Source organism: Rhineura floridana, chromosome 6 (genome assembly GCF_030035675.1).
Source record: "Rhineura floridana isolate rRhiFlo1 chromosome 6, rRhiFlo1.hap2, whole genome shotgun sequence".
NCBI classification, from domain to species: Eukaryota; Metazoa; Chordata; class Lepidosauria; order Squamata; family Rhineuridae; genus Rhineura; species Rhineura floridana.
The window spans coordinates 149,548,832-149,566,743 of record NC_084485.1 but is presented as its reverse complement, the minus strand read 5'-3'; the positions used below and the strand labels follow the sequence as shown (position 1 = coordinate 149,566,743).

Below are 17,912 nucleotides of genomic sequence, written 5' to 3'. Positions count from 1 at the left end.
CTTGCTGCATTCCCAGTAAGAACTGGGCTCTGCTGGACCTGTAATTATTTAAGAAAACAAGATACACGGCTATGTGCTCCATAATTAGGCAGGCACCTAGTTTGATCCCCAGTAACCTGTGCAATGTGCATCTTGTCTCAGTCACACATAACAGTTTTAGGTGTATGCCTCCAAATCCACACTCAAATTGGGTTAAAGGTTTAAGTGGCCACATTACACCTGCTTGTCCTCTGACCCACTTTGGAGCCTGCCAAGGTGATTTTAGCTTTTTAAAAAATATGAAGGAAGTGGAACACCTGCTCCCCACCACCAAATTCTGTGTAATATGTCATTTGAGCCTGAGGTACTGAGGAAGCAGGGAATAATCCACTTCTATGGCACAGGAGGGCTCCAGGAGGAGCTAACTTCAGCCAAGGGAGCCTGGGGAAGCGAATGAGGCTGCGGACAGGAACGTGGGCTGAGGCTCTGCCTTGGGGAAGCTGATTAAATTCCAGGTGCTGTTGAGTAAGCGTTGAAGCAATGAGATCTGCTCTGCTTGGCTTGGCAGCCTTGGTAGACCCAGGATATGTCCGATTCGTTGGAATCTCTCAGGTGCCTGGAATGCAAGTGTCATGCCTGAACCTGATCGTATGTGTTGGCAGCCAACCTGAGGATTAGCTGGAGCAGCTGTAGAGTGCTCTCTGGGTTTCAAAGGCTAACACTTGGTTGCAAAAGCACCTCGGCACCGACCATCATTTTGCAGACTTTGTAGGTGACAGAGTGGTGGCTTTTAAGCATATTTGTTACAAAGAGATTGGTTAGGCGGATTGCCCTCTGCTTTCATCTGGGCTTGTTCATACTCTGCACAGACTCAAGCACAGACATGCGTTCTGAAAAAACAGTCTAAGTCCTGTACTTGCAAACAGAAATCCAGAACTAAAAATAAACCACATTAATATAATGTTGGTAAATTTGTTTATTTTGTAACTTCTTCTCAAAATCCAGCTTAATACCTCAGGGAACAGCTACACTACCAACCTGTACTGGTTTATATCTGTTTAACTATCATGGCTTCTCCCAAAGAATCTTGGAAAGTGTAGTTTGATCCGGCTGCTTGCAACTTCATAGCATGTTTCCTGGTATGCTACCATTGTCTCTGATCCTGGAAGCACTAAAACTAGGATTTTGTCTTCAGAAGTAGAGCTTGATGAATGAAAGCCTTAAGGTGCGTGATGACTGCTTTGCCTTCTGATGGTGGCGCCTCTTTGTGTTTGCTGCTGTCTTTGTTCCTGGGGTCCAGAGGTGATTTGTAGGGGTTCCTGTAGTATAGGAGAATGTAGGAAGGGATCTATCCCCAACTCCATTAATTTAGTGAGGCCTAAACATGGAATATCCATAGTGCCTGTCCCGCAGTCTCCATAAGGGGGAACAAAATTTTCCTAGTTACAGTATGTAGTAGGATCTGCAGGGGGCTCTCCTTCCTTTTCCAAGTAAGTCCTCTCAGGATCCAGGACTTGCCATCCCAGGCAGTCCTCTTAAGACCAAATGGTTCAACAAAGGTCAGTCATTGCTGACGGTTCAATTAATGACGCTTAAAAATTCCTTCTAGGCCAAGCATCCTTGTGAGGAAATTTCCTGCAGCGAGGAAAATCTTTTAAAACCCATTGCTTGGAACTTGTAATTAAAGAAATTATGAAATACTGTTGTCACCAACATAAGCATCTGGAAACACAGTCCTGAAACATTGCCATAAGGCCTGCTCCAGAGGCAGGTCCTTTCCTGAGACATAATGACCATGTTCACATTAATAGAAGAAACATTCTTTGTCCAACAGGATTGGAATGGTAGGAAGTGGGAGATGAAGATGGTTGTCATAAAAACAAGGAGGGTTTTGATATGGGATTGAGAGCACACCTTCCTGTGTGTTTCAGTATGAGAATCATTTTTATTTCAGCAAGTGGAGGTTAGGCTTTATTTTAACCCAGATTGATTAGGTCATACGGATTATTTAAAAATAAGGTCAGACAATAGCTATGGAGAATGGACCTATCATCCTCTTATTAATTGAAAAGTTATCAGTGGGCTGCATTCCCCTCACCTTGCCTCATGGGATGGTTCAGCAGCTTCTGGTTTTTCTTCTCTGACTACTTTCACTTTCTGCTTCCATGCTAAATCAGTAGAATCTCATGGCACCTTAAAGGCTAACAGATGTACTGGAGATTTCATGGACCAGAGTCCACTTCATGGATGCAACTCTTATACTGTGTTTGGATATTATTACAGCCACTGTAGCAAAGTGTTGGACTAAGACCTGGAAGAGCAGACATTTCAAAAATACATAACATGTACAGTACAAGAACCTTTGCTGTGTGTATAGGCAGAGATATAAAGAGATGTTTGTTCTCTGGGTGATGGTTCGTTGCCGATCTTGTTCCTGATTTTGATAGAGTGGAACCCTCCTGAGGCACGGCTTTGTTTTTTGTATTTTATTTATCCTTATTTTATTACTACATTTATACCCCACCTTTCCTCCAAGGAGCTCAGGGGTTTGCTTCTGCTTGCTGTAAAATGAAATTAATGATATCACAAATAATGGGGGAAATAGTTTTCTGGTTCCATATTAATTCCTCACATGTGCTTTTTTTCTTTCTCTCTCTCACCAGTATTCTTATTTTATCTCCCATTCATATTGGCTGAATGGGAGTTGAATTGCTGTTGTTCAGCTGAAATGGCAATGGAACAGAGAGAGAGAGTAATGAAACATAGCCATTGCATAGCAGCACTTTCAACCAAGCTACACAATTCGAGAGAACCACAGAGTGCAGTTCTTGCTGGACTATACCACTTTAGGTTGCAGGTGGAGAATGGACTGATAAAACCCCAAATACAGAAAATTAGCATGCGGAGGAAACTAGCACATGTAGAATTGGTGACAGGTGGCAACATTTTGATTTGGTAGGGCTGCAATTTTTAACCTTGCTGTTTTCATCACAGTACGGCTTGTACAGCACTTATGTAGGAAAGTGTGCCATTAAGCATGTGCAGAGTGCAGGGCCGGCACCAGCCTGCCCCAGGCCCTTAGCACTGTAAGGCCAAACACCCCACCCGATATAAGCAGCATGGGGCTTAAATAAGCCTGCCTGCTCCACCTACCTGTTGTGTCAGCACAGTTGTGTGCATGCTCTATACACGCATTCCTGCCATCATCCAAGATGGTGGCGGGGCATCAACCCCTTAGGTACGCCACTGCCACTACCTTGGATGATGGCAGACTTGCGCATACAGTGCATGGAGCATTTGCGCTGACGCACTGATGCAACAGGTAGGTGGGGCAGGCAAGCTTATATAAGCCCTGTGCCACCTGTATTGGGGGTGGGGTCCATGGGAGCTCCTGCTTTGTGATCTATGGCGGTATTAGGTAGCTGAGTCCTGCAACTTAATGCTGCCGCAAATTGTGGAGCGGGAGCTTCACCGTGCCACTCTAAGGAGGGGACCCTCAGGGGCCCTTGGCCAAGACCCAACCTGGCCACCTGCTGGCACTATCCGTGACAGAGTGCCACTGTCTCCTCATTTTAAAAAATGTATGAACAGGGAAGAACCTCCATCTAAGAGGGTCCAAGTATGATTTTCAAACAATATTGACTCCATACCACTCATTTAGAAATTATGCCATACCACATGAAATAAGTTTTTGAATTTATGCATTGATTACTAGATCGGCTTTGGTTGCCCTGATGGATGACCTTTATCGGGAGAAGGGGAGTGAAGCCCTGTTACTCTTACTTGATTTCTCAGTGGCTTTTGGTACCATTGACCATGGTATCCTTCTGGGCCGACTTGGTGAGATGGGTATCGGAGGCATTGTTTTACAGAGGTTTTGATCCTATCTCCAGGGTCATTTTCAGATAATAGCATTGGGTGATTGTCTTTTGGCTTCCTGGCAGTTGTGCTGTGGGGTGCCGCAGGATACCATCTTGTCCCCCATGCTGTTTAACAACTATATGAAGTCCTTGGGAGCGGTCATCAGGAGATTTGGGGTGAGGTGTCAGCAGTATGCTGATGATACCCAGCTTTATTTCTCTGTAACATCTGAATTGGGAGAGACCATGCAAGCCCTGGACCACTGCCTGTACTTGGTGTTAGGCGGGATGAGGGCCAATAAGCTGAATCTGAATAAATCTGAATCCTAGCAAGATGGGGGTGCTGTGGGCTGGTGGTTCCGGAGTTCAGATAATTGGTCAGTTGCCTGTTTTGGAGGGGTCATACTCCCTCTGAAAGAGCAGTCCGTAGTCTGGGGGTGCTCCTAGATCCATCTTTGTCACTAGAGGCCTCAGTGGCTATGAGTGCCTTTTACCAGCTTCGGCTGGTAAGACAGCTGTGGCCATTTCTGGACTGGGATAGCCTGACCACTGTTGTCCATACACTGGTAACCTCCGTGTTGGATTACTGTAATGCTCTCTATGTGGGGCTGCCCTTGAGATTGGTCCGGAAGCTGCAGCTGGTGCAAAATGTGGCGGCGAGACTGCTCACTGGGGCAGGGTATCGCCAACATGTCACCCTGCTGCTGAAAGAATTGCACTGGCTGCCCATTTGCTACCAGGTCAAGTTCAAGGTTCTAGTTTTGGTGTACAAAGCCCTATACGGCTTGAGACCAGGATACCTGAAAGACTGTCTTATCCCTTATATACCCAATCGATCACTATGCTCTGCACGTGAGGGCCTCCTGCAGATACCATTTTATCAGGAGTTCCGTTCTGCACAACATAGGAAACGGACCTTTAGTGTGGGAGCACCTACCTTGTGGAACTCCCTCCCCTTAACTATTAGACAGGCGCCATCTCTGTTATCTTTTTGGCATCTATTGAAGACCTTCAGCTTAAAACAAACCTTTTACGTTGAGAATTTATTGCAGTCTGCTCCTGTGTTAAATTACTTTTTAATGTTTTTAAACTTCTTTAAAAAAATATGTTTAACCTTTTTTTAAAGATGTCTTCAAAGGTTTTTAAAAATGTTTTTAAAGTTGTTTTGTTTTAATGTATTTTAAAGTCTGTTTTTATGATGTTTTAAAGTGTTTTAGTGCTTTTGTTTGCCACCCTGGGCTCCTGCTGGGAGGAAGGGCAGGATATAAATAAAATAAAATAATAAATAAATAAATACACCCACACATCCATTGTCAAAAAATTAAGCACAGAAAAACTTTTAAAATGCTTCCAGTTGCATGCAGTTCTCACCCCCCCCAAATTAATAACTTTTCATTATCCAAAACACTTTCCCCCCTAAATTAAAAGAACAAAGTATTCCAACCAAAATACAAAGAAATGACTGTTTCATTTGAGCCAGAACACAACACAGGACAGCTGAATGTATTTGCAATGCATAACTCAGTCCTGAAAATGTGAAGAAGTAATTTCTGCTCATGTGCAGAGTATATCACACCAGACTAATACTGTAATAATTAGCCTCTGTTATGTCTGAGATTAAGGAGAATATCTCCCAGGTTTGGGGAAGAATGCTCAGTCATATCCAGACAGGCATAAAGAACCCAGACTTTTCATTTTAGAAATCACTGACAAAACTCAGGAAAAGAAAGCCAGAAAAAGCAAGCCCTACCCAGCTGCTACTGCAGCTTTTAATGAGTGAATGCATGGAAATGGTTAATACAGTGTTTACTGCAACACATACACAAGCCATCCACTATTTCTCTTTCCAAGTACCCAATTCACAAAACAAATGCAAAATGATTAAGTAAAAAATACATATTTATCCATACTTACTTGCTTGCCTACCTGCGCTCTCTCTCTCTCTCTTTTGCAAGGCCACAAAATAAATATAGAACAAAAAAACCTCCTTAAAGTAGAAAACCCTGTTCCTTCTCTGGCTGCCTATGAGGAGATCTGGCCTTCAGGAAAACAGCTCTGAGCATGCTCAGAATCAATGTATGATTCTGATACAGACTATACCACATGGGGCTGTTCTTGAAGCAGTTTGGGCTTCTCCCTAAGCTGCTATAGTGGCTGTGCTGGATACCCTCAAAACAACAGATGCCTTCCTAGTAGGGCTGAAACCAAGTAGTCTTACTAAAATTGAAATATCAGTCACATGATTTTTCTACTTAGAGACACATGGGGGGGGACCTCTTTGCCATAGCTATACTTTTGGATTAAGACTGGCTGAGTGTGCAGAGAGCTGACCTGCCAGAGAACCAGAGATTGACAAAAATACCCCCACAAGCCTCTGTTAATTCAATAAAGTATAAATCTGTGTGGGAGAATAATGAGTGTGAAGCTGTGAGATTTGGGGGGTGTTAAAAAATGCTTGACATTCTCATTGGGAGGGCTGTGCCCCAGTAGCCATCATGGACCAGCCTTCACTGTCTAAAATGGAACCCTTCACTCTGACCAGCCAATTTTCTGTGATGAAGGAATGCACCTAGAGTTGCATCACGTGACACTGCTGTTTGTGTAGCTTGGGTCTGAGCATACCAACAGAGTGGCTCTCAAATGTCACTCATCAAATCAAATTTGTAAGCAAGTTTCTGAAACTGTCACATGGGTTCCTTTAGCTGACTGGTGACCATTCTCCGTGCTTTGTTTTTCAGCCTGCAACTGCAATGGGAAATCCAGGCTGTGCATGTTCGACAATGAGCTACACAGACGAACTGGAAATGGATACCGGTGTCTCAACTGTGTCGACAACACAGAGGGAGACAACTGTGAGCAGTGTAAGGAGGGCTTCTATCGCCAGCGTCATCAAAATCATTGTGTGCCCTGCAGTTGCAGTCCCACAGGTATGCAGGAACTGATGGGGAGATGAGAAAGGGACTGAATTTTAGTTGGCTTGAATTAGGAACAGCTAGCTACAGCAATGGGGCAGGCACCTGCTGTTGTGTTGCTGGCTGCAGTATCTAAGGGACAATTCCCATGTTTCAGAGCTGCATGCCTAAAAAGTAAATTAATGAAACAAGCACACACATGTATCATACAGGTACGCTCCTCGGCAAGGTTTGGTTGCAACTATGAATGGGGGGAAAATACAACTAAGTTTGCATTTCAAGGTGAACCTATCTGATTTGCACTTTCCAAAACAATATGTGAACTGAAACACACAGCCATCCTTTGAAATTCACAGTTTTTCAAATTTTGTCATACAGTTCTCCAGACAAGTATTGCATACAAAAATGTATATATTAGGGTAAAGTGTGCACAAAAATGCTTATATTAGTGAAACTAACATATAAAAATGCATTATATAAAAATTGCTCCGTAAAATATGTAGATTAGGCAAAATTGCATACAGTAAACATCTGTATATTAGGAGAATTTCACAATAAAATGCTGATGAATTTTCATTGCACACTGATGTGGAAATGTGCAGAGCTAAACTTAAGACTGGAAAAAACAAGAAACCGAGAGGACTCAGGACTTCCAGATTTGCCCATCCCTAGCTGCAGCTTTCTGTCAGCTGCAGACTTTTTGCAGACTCAGGTTTCTTGTCATGTAATGAATGCAAAAGGCCCTAACTACTAATTGAAGGAAATTATAGGGGTGTCCCTCCCAGAGAAATGAAGGTGGTGTTTTCCCCCATTGTGCCCACGGTCTGTGCAAACAAAGAAAACTTTTAAGTAGCTGCACCAGGAAGAGACTCAATAAAGAGTCAGGCTACAAGTCAGAGAGTGGAATGGAGCTCTGGAATAGGGTTGCCAGGTGTCCGGTTTTCGGCCAGATACTTCGGCTTTTGGGGCTCCTTTCCGGGTCTCTGGATGAGTCACCTTAATCTCTGGACTCTCAGCTTTAATTTTTTAAAAAAAGTTTCTAGGTGGTCTGGTTCACGAGATATACACCAAAACGTCAGCCACCCCCTCCCCCCACAACTGTTAATTCTGTGTAACAGATATGTTCAATCAGCTTGTAGCTCTAACCCGCCCTTTCAGGTTTGTAGCCAATAAGTGAAGTCAGGGTTGTGATTTGTTGACCTCCAGGCAGCGCCTAGACCTCATTGCAATGTCAGAAAATGATTGTTTTTTTCCTGTTTATCTGAAAATCTCATAAATTGAGTAAGTATATAGCTTTCAGGGTTTTTTTCTCTTGTGTGCAGGAGTCAGACCCTGGGCTGTTCAAGAGGGCAGTGTTTTGAAAACCTTTCCAATATGAAGCTTTAATCCAATATTCACTTTTCTGGGAGTAAAGCTGCAATGCTAATCTCACATACCCAGAGTAAACCCCATTGAATTCAATAGGACTCACTTTTGAGTAGACGTGGGTTAGGATTGTGCTGTAAATTAATGGGACTTTTGAGTGAACATAGCCAAGAATTGTGTTTGTGTTGTAAATCTTTCTCTTCCTCTCCAATCCTATTTTTAAAGCAATTAGGCAGGGCTTACTCAGGTATAACAGTTTTTATTATGTAGGAAACTAATACTTATTTTTTAAAAATGTTCTGCAATGACCAGCTGGTTTGACAATAAACTATTATATGGGGTTGTTTGTATTTTTACATCTGCAGTGTGTGTATAGAGTCTTTCCAACAACCCTGTGAGGTTGGGTTGGTGATTGGAAACCAAGGCAGCTCACAATAAGAAATAAATCCCTTTAAAATCCAATAACCATAAATCATAGAATCATGGAATCATAGAGTTGGAAGGGGCCTTGTAGGCCATCGAGTCCAACCCCCTGCTCACAGCAGGAAATCCATAGCTAGAGCATCTCCCGCAGATAGCTGTCCAGCCTCTGCTTGAAGACATCCAGCGAAGGGGATCCCACCACCTCCCTAGGCAGTCGGTTCCATTGCTGAACTGCCCTTACTGTCAAGAAGTTCCTTCTAATGTCCAAGTATAAACAGTTGCAAAAGAACTTAAAGTGGCATGATTCTGAATTTTGGGTTGGGTGAAAGAAGTGTATTTATTTTTTATTTATTCATTATTTGATTTATGTCCCGCCCTTCCTCCCAGTAGGAGCCCAGGGCGGCAAACAAAAGCACTAAAAACACTTCAAAACATAATAAAAACAGACTTTAAAATATATTAAAATAAACCATCTTTAAAAATATTTTTAAAAAAGCTTTAAAAACATCTTTTTAAAAAAAGAAAAGGTTTAAAAACATCTTAAAAAGCAATTACAACACAGACGCAGACTGAGATAAGGTCTCAGCTTAAAAGGCTTGTTGAAAGAACAAGTTCCTTATCACTTGAGGCTGCAGTCCTGTGCATGCTTCCTTGTTTGAGTAAGCCCCATTGAATACATTGGGACTTGCTTCTGAGTAAACAAACATAGGATTGCACTACAGATATCTTTACATGTTGTGTAAATAATAAACATATTTAATTGTCATGCTTATATAAATATTTCTTCATACTATGTCCCAATAGGTATTTGATTTCACACTATGGTTGTAGATTATTTCCTCTACATTTTAAGTGTGCCCTTCTTCCTTGGGATGGTCATAGTTCTCCATTGTTTTCATCCTGAGGGGCATATTAGGCTGAGAGATGGTGAGTAGCCCATGGTCACCCAGTACACTTTATAGCTCATTTCCATTCTGAAAAATTAATTAAAACGATTAACATAAAGGCAAAGTTTATTAAGTAGATGCACACAATACATTTAAAGCACATGACTTCCCCTAAAGAATCCTGGGAAGTGTAGTTTCCCCCTCACAGCTATAGTTCTCACCACCCTTAACAAACTACAGTTCCCATGATTCTGTGGTGGGATTCATGTGCTTCAAATATGTGTTGAATGTGCTTTAAATGAATGGTGTGGATCTGCCCTAGGTATGATGTGCATTCCAGAGTGAATTGAAAAGAACAATTTTAAAAGATGCTTTTTTAAACAGGGGAATGGCTGTAGGTCATTGATAGGGCATATGCTTTGCATGCAAAGGTCCAAAATTCAATTTCTGGAAAAGATTATTGCCTAGAATCCTGGAGAACCAATGCTAGTCCATGTCATCAGTACTGAGCTAGATGGTACCAAATGGCCTGAGTCAGTATACGGCAGATTCCTTGGTTCCTAAAAGTGGGAAGAGACTCAAGGGCCACAGTGACTCCAAAATTTATTTATGTATTTTATTTTCAACATTTAAATACCGCTTTATTGTAAAAAAATCTCAAAGCAGTTTACAGAAGGAATTAAAACAATAAAATTATTAGCAAAAACAGTTATACAGGTATTTAAAAACATTCAAAATAATAAAATCAACAATGAGTTAAAAATGAGTTTAAAAGCACAATAGCTTCTACATGCCTGGATAGATTTGCCCAAACAAAAATGATTTTAGCAGGTGCTGAAAAGAGGCGTCTGCCTAATGTCAATAGGCAAGGAGTTCCAAAGCGTAGGTGCTGCCACACAAAAGGACTGATTTCTTACAAGAGCAGAACAAGTACTATGTGGCACCCATAACATGGAAAGCACACCTTGAACCTGGCCTGGTAGCAAATCAGCAACCAATGCCGATTTCAGAGCAGAGGTGTAATGTGCTGATAGGATCTCACTCATGTCAGCAATCGTGCTGCAGCATTCTGTGTTAACTGAAGTCCCCAGGTCAGGTTGTGCTGCATGGGGATTTCTGTGACCTTGGCTGACTGGCTGCCAGGATTTTTTTAGTTTGGGGTTTTGGTTATGAATCCTGACTGGTTGTGGGGTGCTGATTTGTCTGCCTTACTCATAGGAATCTTGTTGTGGTTGGTATGGTATTGCATTTAGGGAAGCATCACTGTCTTTTGTTTTTCTTTTCTATTTGCATTTCACTCATCTTTAACCTCATTCCCTTACATCCATAGAAGCAACAGCAGTAGTTCCATATGCTCAGCTCAACCTCCTTAAACCCATTGATGAGGCACCTTGTTGGTTGCATGACGGTTTGTTTCTTGCCCAATAGTGGTAAAAGAGAATTCACATACTGGGAAGTGTGGCTGCAATTGCTGGTGTTCCCAAGCTGCTGCCTGTGAAGGTAGATCAAACCATGTGTGTTTTCTCCTTGTCAGTTATTACTCACTGGAATTTGGTTGGCTGTCTCAGTGAGTTTATAGCACCCCACAGGGGAGACAGAAAGGGTAGAGAATCTTCTTACTCTTACTCATTTCTCAGACCTCTTTCTGAAGGGTCAAATCTGTAAAGAAGTTTGGAGCAGCCATGTTAAAAGATAGGGTCAGGACATTGCAGGCAGGGGGTTGCCAACCCTACTTGGATATGGATGTCTTGAGAGCCAGTGTGGTGTAGTGGTTAAGGTGTTGGACTACGACCTGGGAGACCAGGGTTCGAATCTCCACATAGCCAAGAAGCTCACTGGGTGACCTTGGGCCAGTCACTGCCTCTCAGCCTCATGGCCACCCTATGAATAGGGTTTTTGTAAGTTGGAATCTACTTGAAGGCAGTACACACATGGATGTCTTTGCAGAGGATCCCTAGTCAAGCTTTACCAACAGCAAGATCCAAACTATATCTACTCAGAAGCAAGTCCTGTTGAGTTCTATGGGGCTTAATTCCTTAGTAAGTGTGTTTAGAATTGCAGCCTTCGGGGACATCCATCTTTACTCCGGAGTGCTCCCATCTTACATCTCCACAACACTAGCCTCCTTTCTTCCTACAGTGGCCTTCTGGTGACTGGGCTGGCCTGAGGGCACTTAAACCCTTCTTACCAAAAGCAAGTAGGCTAGATTAAATGTTCCCTACCCAGGCTCCATCTTTTAGCTAAGATTTCTATCTTAATTTCCAATCAGATAAATGTTTTTGTTTGAATGATATGCTCCAGGCAACTGTGAATGATGCTTAAGGTATCATGCTTAATGACATCACTAGGGCTGCCCCTGTGACATCACTGTCCTGCCCCTATGACATCACTTCAGTCCACCCCCCTGATATCACTAGGGCCCTCTAGGGTTTGGGATGCTTCTGAGCTGGCAACCCTACTCTGAAAGCATCTCTAGAGTGCAAGCCCCCCCTTCCCAATCTTACGGGGGAGCTGTATCTGTTGGGATGTTAATGCTGTGTACCTATTATGTTCAATCTGAACATATGTGTAAATGAACCATATGTCACAAAATCCTGTATCACATACTGACAAATTCAAGTTCCGTAATTATACTTTATTTTGAGTTCTTGTGCAACACACCCACAAAAAGACTGGACTTCATGCGATAAGGAAATCACAGGAAAATGCACTAGAAAGTGTGAGATGACACTTGACACTCTGACGTCTAACCTCCCTGCAAACAAATCACGATAAATGCTCAATAAATGACCTATCTGGAAGTGTTCATGGTCTGTAGGACTCAAAAAGCTTGCTCTGCTTTTTGCTGTGGTGTGGGCACCTGAAGGAATGCCTCAAAGCCTTAATGAGGGATCTTTTAAAGGATCTAGGTTTTTGCTGTCTAGCACTCCTTTGGTGTTCTGTATTCTCTTGGGTTTGTTGGTGATTCAGATGAGGGAATATTAGTGAACAGTGGGATCTTGGGTAATTGATGAGGTAACTCCTTAAAGGGCTTAGGCTGGCTGCTTGATAGACGCAGAGCCTAAGTGGGTCTCCTTCTGAACTGGACTCCATCACCTGCTTGTCCTCAGATGGGGCTTCAGATCTCTTAGGGCCTCTTTGATTCCACATTTCCAAGTCTATATCTCACCAGGGCTAGAAGTTATAACAGTGCCGGCCTCTAAGTAGTTGGTGTCTGGGTTAGGGCAGTGACAAAAATCAAACGCTAGTATTGTGTGACATTTGTCATCTATGTAGTCTGTACTTTCTTGGTTATTTGGATCAGAAGAAAAGATAGAGCTGATACACTAAGCAAAGGCAGCATCATAGTCTGACGCAAGCAGCATCCCTTTTGACAAAGTTGACTACCTGGTCACCCTGTATATTGGTAATTGCTGTGGAGCACGAACAGCACTGGACATCCTTATTCAGCTGAGAGACCAAAATGGTGCCAGTGATGTACATCAGTTAAATTGCTCAGAATGATCAATTCTTCTTCAGGGGACTGTTGATATCCTGACAGCCAAGAATGGCTTAGGACAGTGCTGGGCAACCTTTTTGGCATTCATGCCACACGGACTACAGAGCTGGTTATGTGAAAACCAGGCTCATAGGCCCTTTGGTGCTGTCCAGAAGGGCCACAAGTCCTCCTCCCCAGTTGCTATGCCACTTAGGCCCTTGCGAAAAGAGACATTCAGTCCTTTCAAGCCAGGATTCTTTACTCATTTAATTTCTATTCGTGCGGTAGTGTGCCTTGGCACACAGTTTGGGAATCACTATGCAATCCTACTCATGTTTACTCGGTGAGAGATAAGTCTCACTATATTCAGAGGGTCTTACTCATAGGTGTGTGCACAGGACTGCAGCCTTAGGCTTAAGAATGAGTCATGAAAGTACTCTTTTGTCTCACTGTAAATGAAATAGAAAATAGCCTGGAATGATATAGACTCTTCCAGCCTTGACATATTCAGCTTTGTTCAAGACTATATTTCCTGGTGTTAGGATGCTGCCTGCCCATGAATCACACACAACTATCACTCGTTAGAATAAGTGATGGTCACCTGGCCTATAATAATTAAACCTCAAATCTAAGGAAGTTATCAAAGCACTTCATGTGTGTTATCATAGTTGTGCTTATGGAAATGGGCTGCCTTCAAGTCAACCCCGACTTATGGCTACCCTATGAATAGGGATTTCATGGTAAGCGGTATTCAGAGGGGGTTTACCATTGCCTCCCTCTGAGGCTAGTCCTCCCCAGCTGGCTAGGGTCTGCTCAGCTTGCCACAGCTGCACAAGCCAGCCCCTTCCTTGTCCGCAACTGCCAGCTGGGGGGCAACTGGGCTCCTTGGGACTATGCAGCTTGCCCACGGCTGCACAGGTGGCACAGTGTCAAATCCCCGCTCATGTCTCCTGGGTGTCAAGGGCCAGCTAAAGATCACCCCCACAGGGAGTGGCTCAGGGGTTGTGCTTATGACGACTCTGTAAAACAGGTGAGTATTTCTTTCTCTGAGATGGAAGTCTGGCCTTGAGGGGGATAGTGGCATGCTGGAGATTACCTCATCAGTTCATGGCTGAGGTGAGGTTTGAATTGGGGATTTCCTGGCTCACAGTTCATCCTCATTGCTTCTAAACTGCACCAGATCTCTTGATAACCTGTTAATGATCAGCATTTTTGCATGTAGCAAAGCAACACCTGACCTACAGTAGCTCTGCATGTATGAAATGAGTGTGTCCAGTTTGTTGGTGTTTTGCAGACTAGTTAGTGTAAATTTCTTCTAATTAATACATTTTTCTATGCAATTTTGCCTAAGGAGGGAGTCTTAGTCACTATTTTTTTCCCAGGCATCTTCAGGATTAGCAGGGATACATGGCGCATTATGTCATTTTAATGTAGTGATAAATACATCTTTTAAAATATGTCCTTAAACTGGTCACTTCTAATTTGAAGAACAGCAGCTCCCCCGCCCTGCTCTAGTCCTCCAGAATATGCTCCTAGCTGTGAAACAACCTGATGGTCCCCCATCTCCGGTAGCTGCTATTGGTCCCCAATAGGCTGTTTCCTGCTCACTGAGCAACAGGCTAACTGAGTTTTGAACTGTGACTACAAGGAAAGGGTATCCTTTGGTATTTCTTCTTCTTCCACAAACTGGCAACACTTCCTAGTCTAACGGAAGTGCGACTTATTCAAGCTGATGGCCTTTCTTGGAAGTAATTATAATTATCAAAGGGTTTTTCTGTGGTACTGTTACCTGGGACTGAGTAGAAAATATAATTCTGTGTTCCTGGCTGCTATTTCTTACTCACTTGGGGCCCCATGTGTGAAGTAGACCTCCAAAAATAGCAAGAACGTAGCCCTGTTCACACAATCAATGGGGTTCAATCTGCATATGGTGGGAGGGGAGAATGAACTGCAGGGGGCCTGACTCACCAACATCCATGTGTTAATTCACTCTTCTGCTGCACAGAGCCTGCGTACATACGAGTTGTGTGTATGCAGGCTTTGTCTCTACAATTTGTCTGCTTTGTCCTTCCCTTTCTTTGAGTATCTTGAAGTTCAGGGTCTCTTCCCTTCTGGAAGAGAGCAATGGAGACTTGGGGCCAAAGTATACTGGTCACTTGCAGTCATACCAGTTGATTTTCAGCATGATTGCAGCATGCAGGGAGGTTTAGCCCTTTCCTCTCCTGTTATGTTCCTGAGAAAAATTGTCCCTCCTTAGTCCTGCTATTACCTCTGGGAAGAAAGCCTTCATTGGTGCCAGTGGGTGCTTCCCTCCTGGGGGCTCACAGCACATATGTGTGTGAGACTTCCATCAGGACTGCGGCAGAAGAGGAAAGGGTAAAACCTCTCCTCTCCACACACCAGTCCCAACATAAATCCCTGCCCAAGACCCCCATGCCTTCTATTTAGTGTCTTGTCTAGTTTGGTCCTTACTTTGCCTTTGCAAGAATCCGTTTATTTACAAATGTATAAGTTGTTATTATTATTATTATTATTATTTAATTACATTTATTAGTCACCTTTATTCATAAAAATGAACCCAATGTGACATACAGTAAAAAGATTAAAACCAATATAAAACTAACACAAAGCAAGTTAAAAAACACAATACATGGATAAGATGGTGGAACAATTCTCCCCCTAAAAGAGGCTATAACATCAAAAGCCCTCCAAAAGCACTCCAAAAATTAAGAGCCAAACGCCTGGAAGAAGAGGAATGTTTTTGCGTGGCACTTAAAGAGAGATAATGATGGTGCTGAGCATGCCTCTCTGGGGAGAGTGTTCCATAAGAGGGGGCCATCACTGAGAAGGACCATTCATGTGTCACCATCCTCCGCACCTTCCTCAGACAAGGCACACAAAGAAGGGCCTCAGATGCTGAACACAGGGTCCGGGTTAGTTGATATATTGGGGTCCTAGGGTATATAAGGCTTTATAGATCAAACCAGCACTTTGAATTGAGCCCAGAAACTAATTGGTAGCAAATGCAGTTGTGCCAGAATTGGTGTTATGTGCTCAGACCTTCTTACCATAGTGAGCAATCTGACTGCTGAACTCTACACCAGCTGCAGTTTCCAAACAGTCACATTGCAGTTATCTAACCTAGAAGTTACAAGAGCATAGACAACTGAAGTTGGGCTGTCCCTGTCCAGAGAGGGTTGTAACTGAGCCACCAGCCAAAGCTGATGGAAGGCACTCCACACCATTGAGGCCACTTGAGCCTCAAGCAATAGAAATGGATCCAGAATTATCCCCAAGCTATGCACCTGCTCCTTCAGAGGGAGTGTAACCCCATCAATAGCAGGCCACATCCCCTCCATCCAGTCTAGGGAAGCACCCACTAACAGTGCCATACTGATCTTCATTGTATAGGCTTTCATCCAGTCCATTACTGAGGCAAGACATTGGTCTAGCACATCCACTGCTGCACCTGGAGAAGTGAAGGAGAGACAGAGTTGTGTGTCATCAGCATATTGCTGACAACATATTCCACATCTCTGGATGACCCTACTCAGCAGTTTCATGTAGATGTTAAATAGCATGGGGGATAAAATCAAACCCTGAGGAACTCTGCACTGAAGTCTCTACAGGGCCAAACAATACTCCCCAAGCACTACCTTCTGAGTGCAACCATCTAGGTAGGCATTCTGGGAGCAGAGAAGCAAGCAAACTGCTTCTCTTGAAGAACCTCCAAGCTGCAGAGTCTACCAACTTCAAACTTGAACCAATGCAACCCATTTTTCTGGCAATGTTCCACAAAACCAGGTCCCAGCCCTATCTCATTCTGCAGGAGGGTGTGACTTAATCTGCATTCCAAGATAGCTTTTTAGGCAACGAGCATCCTAATAAATTAGCAATGTACAGATCACACAATAAACCAAAAGGGAGAGGAACCTCACATAATGGAACTGCATGACTGCTGTGGTAATGCTATAACAACCATCCTTGAGTTTCCCTGGGATTGCTATAAACCAGATGAGAACAATCAAAATCACCCTTAATGTTTTCTCTACTATTTCTTCTTCATAGGTTCTATCAGTGTATACTGTGATAACCATGGACGGTGCCACTGCAAACCTGGTGTGACAGGTGATAAATGTGACCGTTGCCAGCACAATTTCCATTCCTTCTCAGAATCTGGCTGCACAGCTGCTGAGCAAATACAGTAAGTGCCATTGGGTTGGTGGAGCTGTTCATCCCTGGTGGTTGTGTTCCCGTTATGAGCATGGAGCTTCATTTGAAAATGATCTTTTATTTTTCTTAGGGTCTCCCGGTGTGGTTGTGATCCAGCTGGTAGCACAGGGCAATGTATTTCAGGACGTTGTATCTGCAAAGCAGCGGCTGCCGGAGATCGATGTGACAGGTCTGTGCACAAAGTTTATGAGGCTAAAGGTTTCTGTTCTGCTCAGAGATGTCATGATAAAGGGATTCACTTGGTAGCGCAAGTTATTCTTCACTTAGCATACAGACTGACAGAAATGTAGCTCAGTAACAGAGGCTATGTAGATTGAGTTCAGTAGGCAAGCATGGAATCTTGTACTTAGTGCCAATTTTTTAGATGCTGAGAACTTCAGTTTCCACTGAGAAAGAAATGTGGTTTCCATATTATTTGGAAATGTAAGTTTGGGATGGGGGAGAAATTTAATTCAGTTCACATTTAAAGGCGAACTTACCTAATTTGCACTTCCTGAAACAATATAGCAACCAAAACAACAGCCATTCTTCAAAATCCACACTTCTGTAAATTTTGCAATGCAGTGCTCCTGACAAGTGTACAAAATGCAGATACTAGGATGAAGTATGCTTATAAACGTATATATCGGTGACAATAACATACACAAATGTATCTTGTTGTACACCGCCCTGAGAGCTTATTGCTATAGGGCGGTTTAGAAATGTAATTAAATAAATTAATAAATTTTATTCAAGAAAATTGCTTTACAAAAGTGTATATTAGGCAAAATTGTAT

General features: G+C 43.0%; 1 protein-coding gene across 2 annotated transcripts in view; it reads left to right on the top strand.

Moving 5' to 3' along the window:
• The window catches only part of LAMC2 (laminin subunit gamma 2), a 74,384-nt gene that overhangs the window by 11,678 nt on the left and 44,794 nt on the right, over positions 1 to 17,912 (top strand). For both annotated transcript variants that reach the window (XM_061634066.1, XM_061634067.1), the window contains exons 2-4: positions 6,578 to 6,766; positions 16,973 to 17,108; positions 17,208 to 17,306. In XM_061634066.1, the coding sequence (XP_061490050.1) occupies positions 6,578 to 6,766; positions 16,973 to 17,108; positions 17,208 to 17,306 (424 nt within the window). The remainder of the gene's footprint in view (positions 1 to 6,577; positions 6,767 to 16,972; positions 17,109 to 17,207; positions 17,307 to 17,912) is intronic.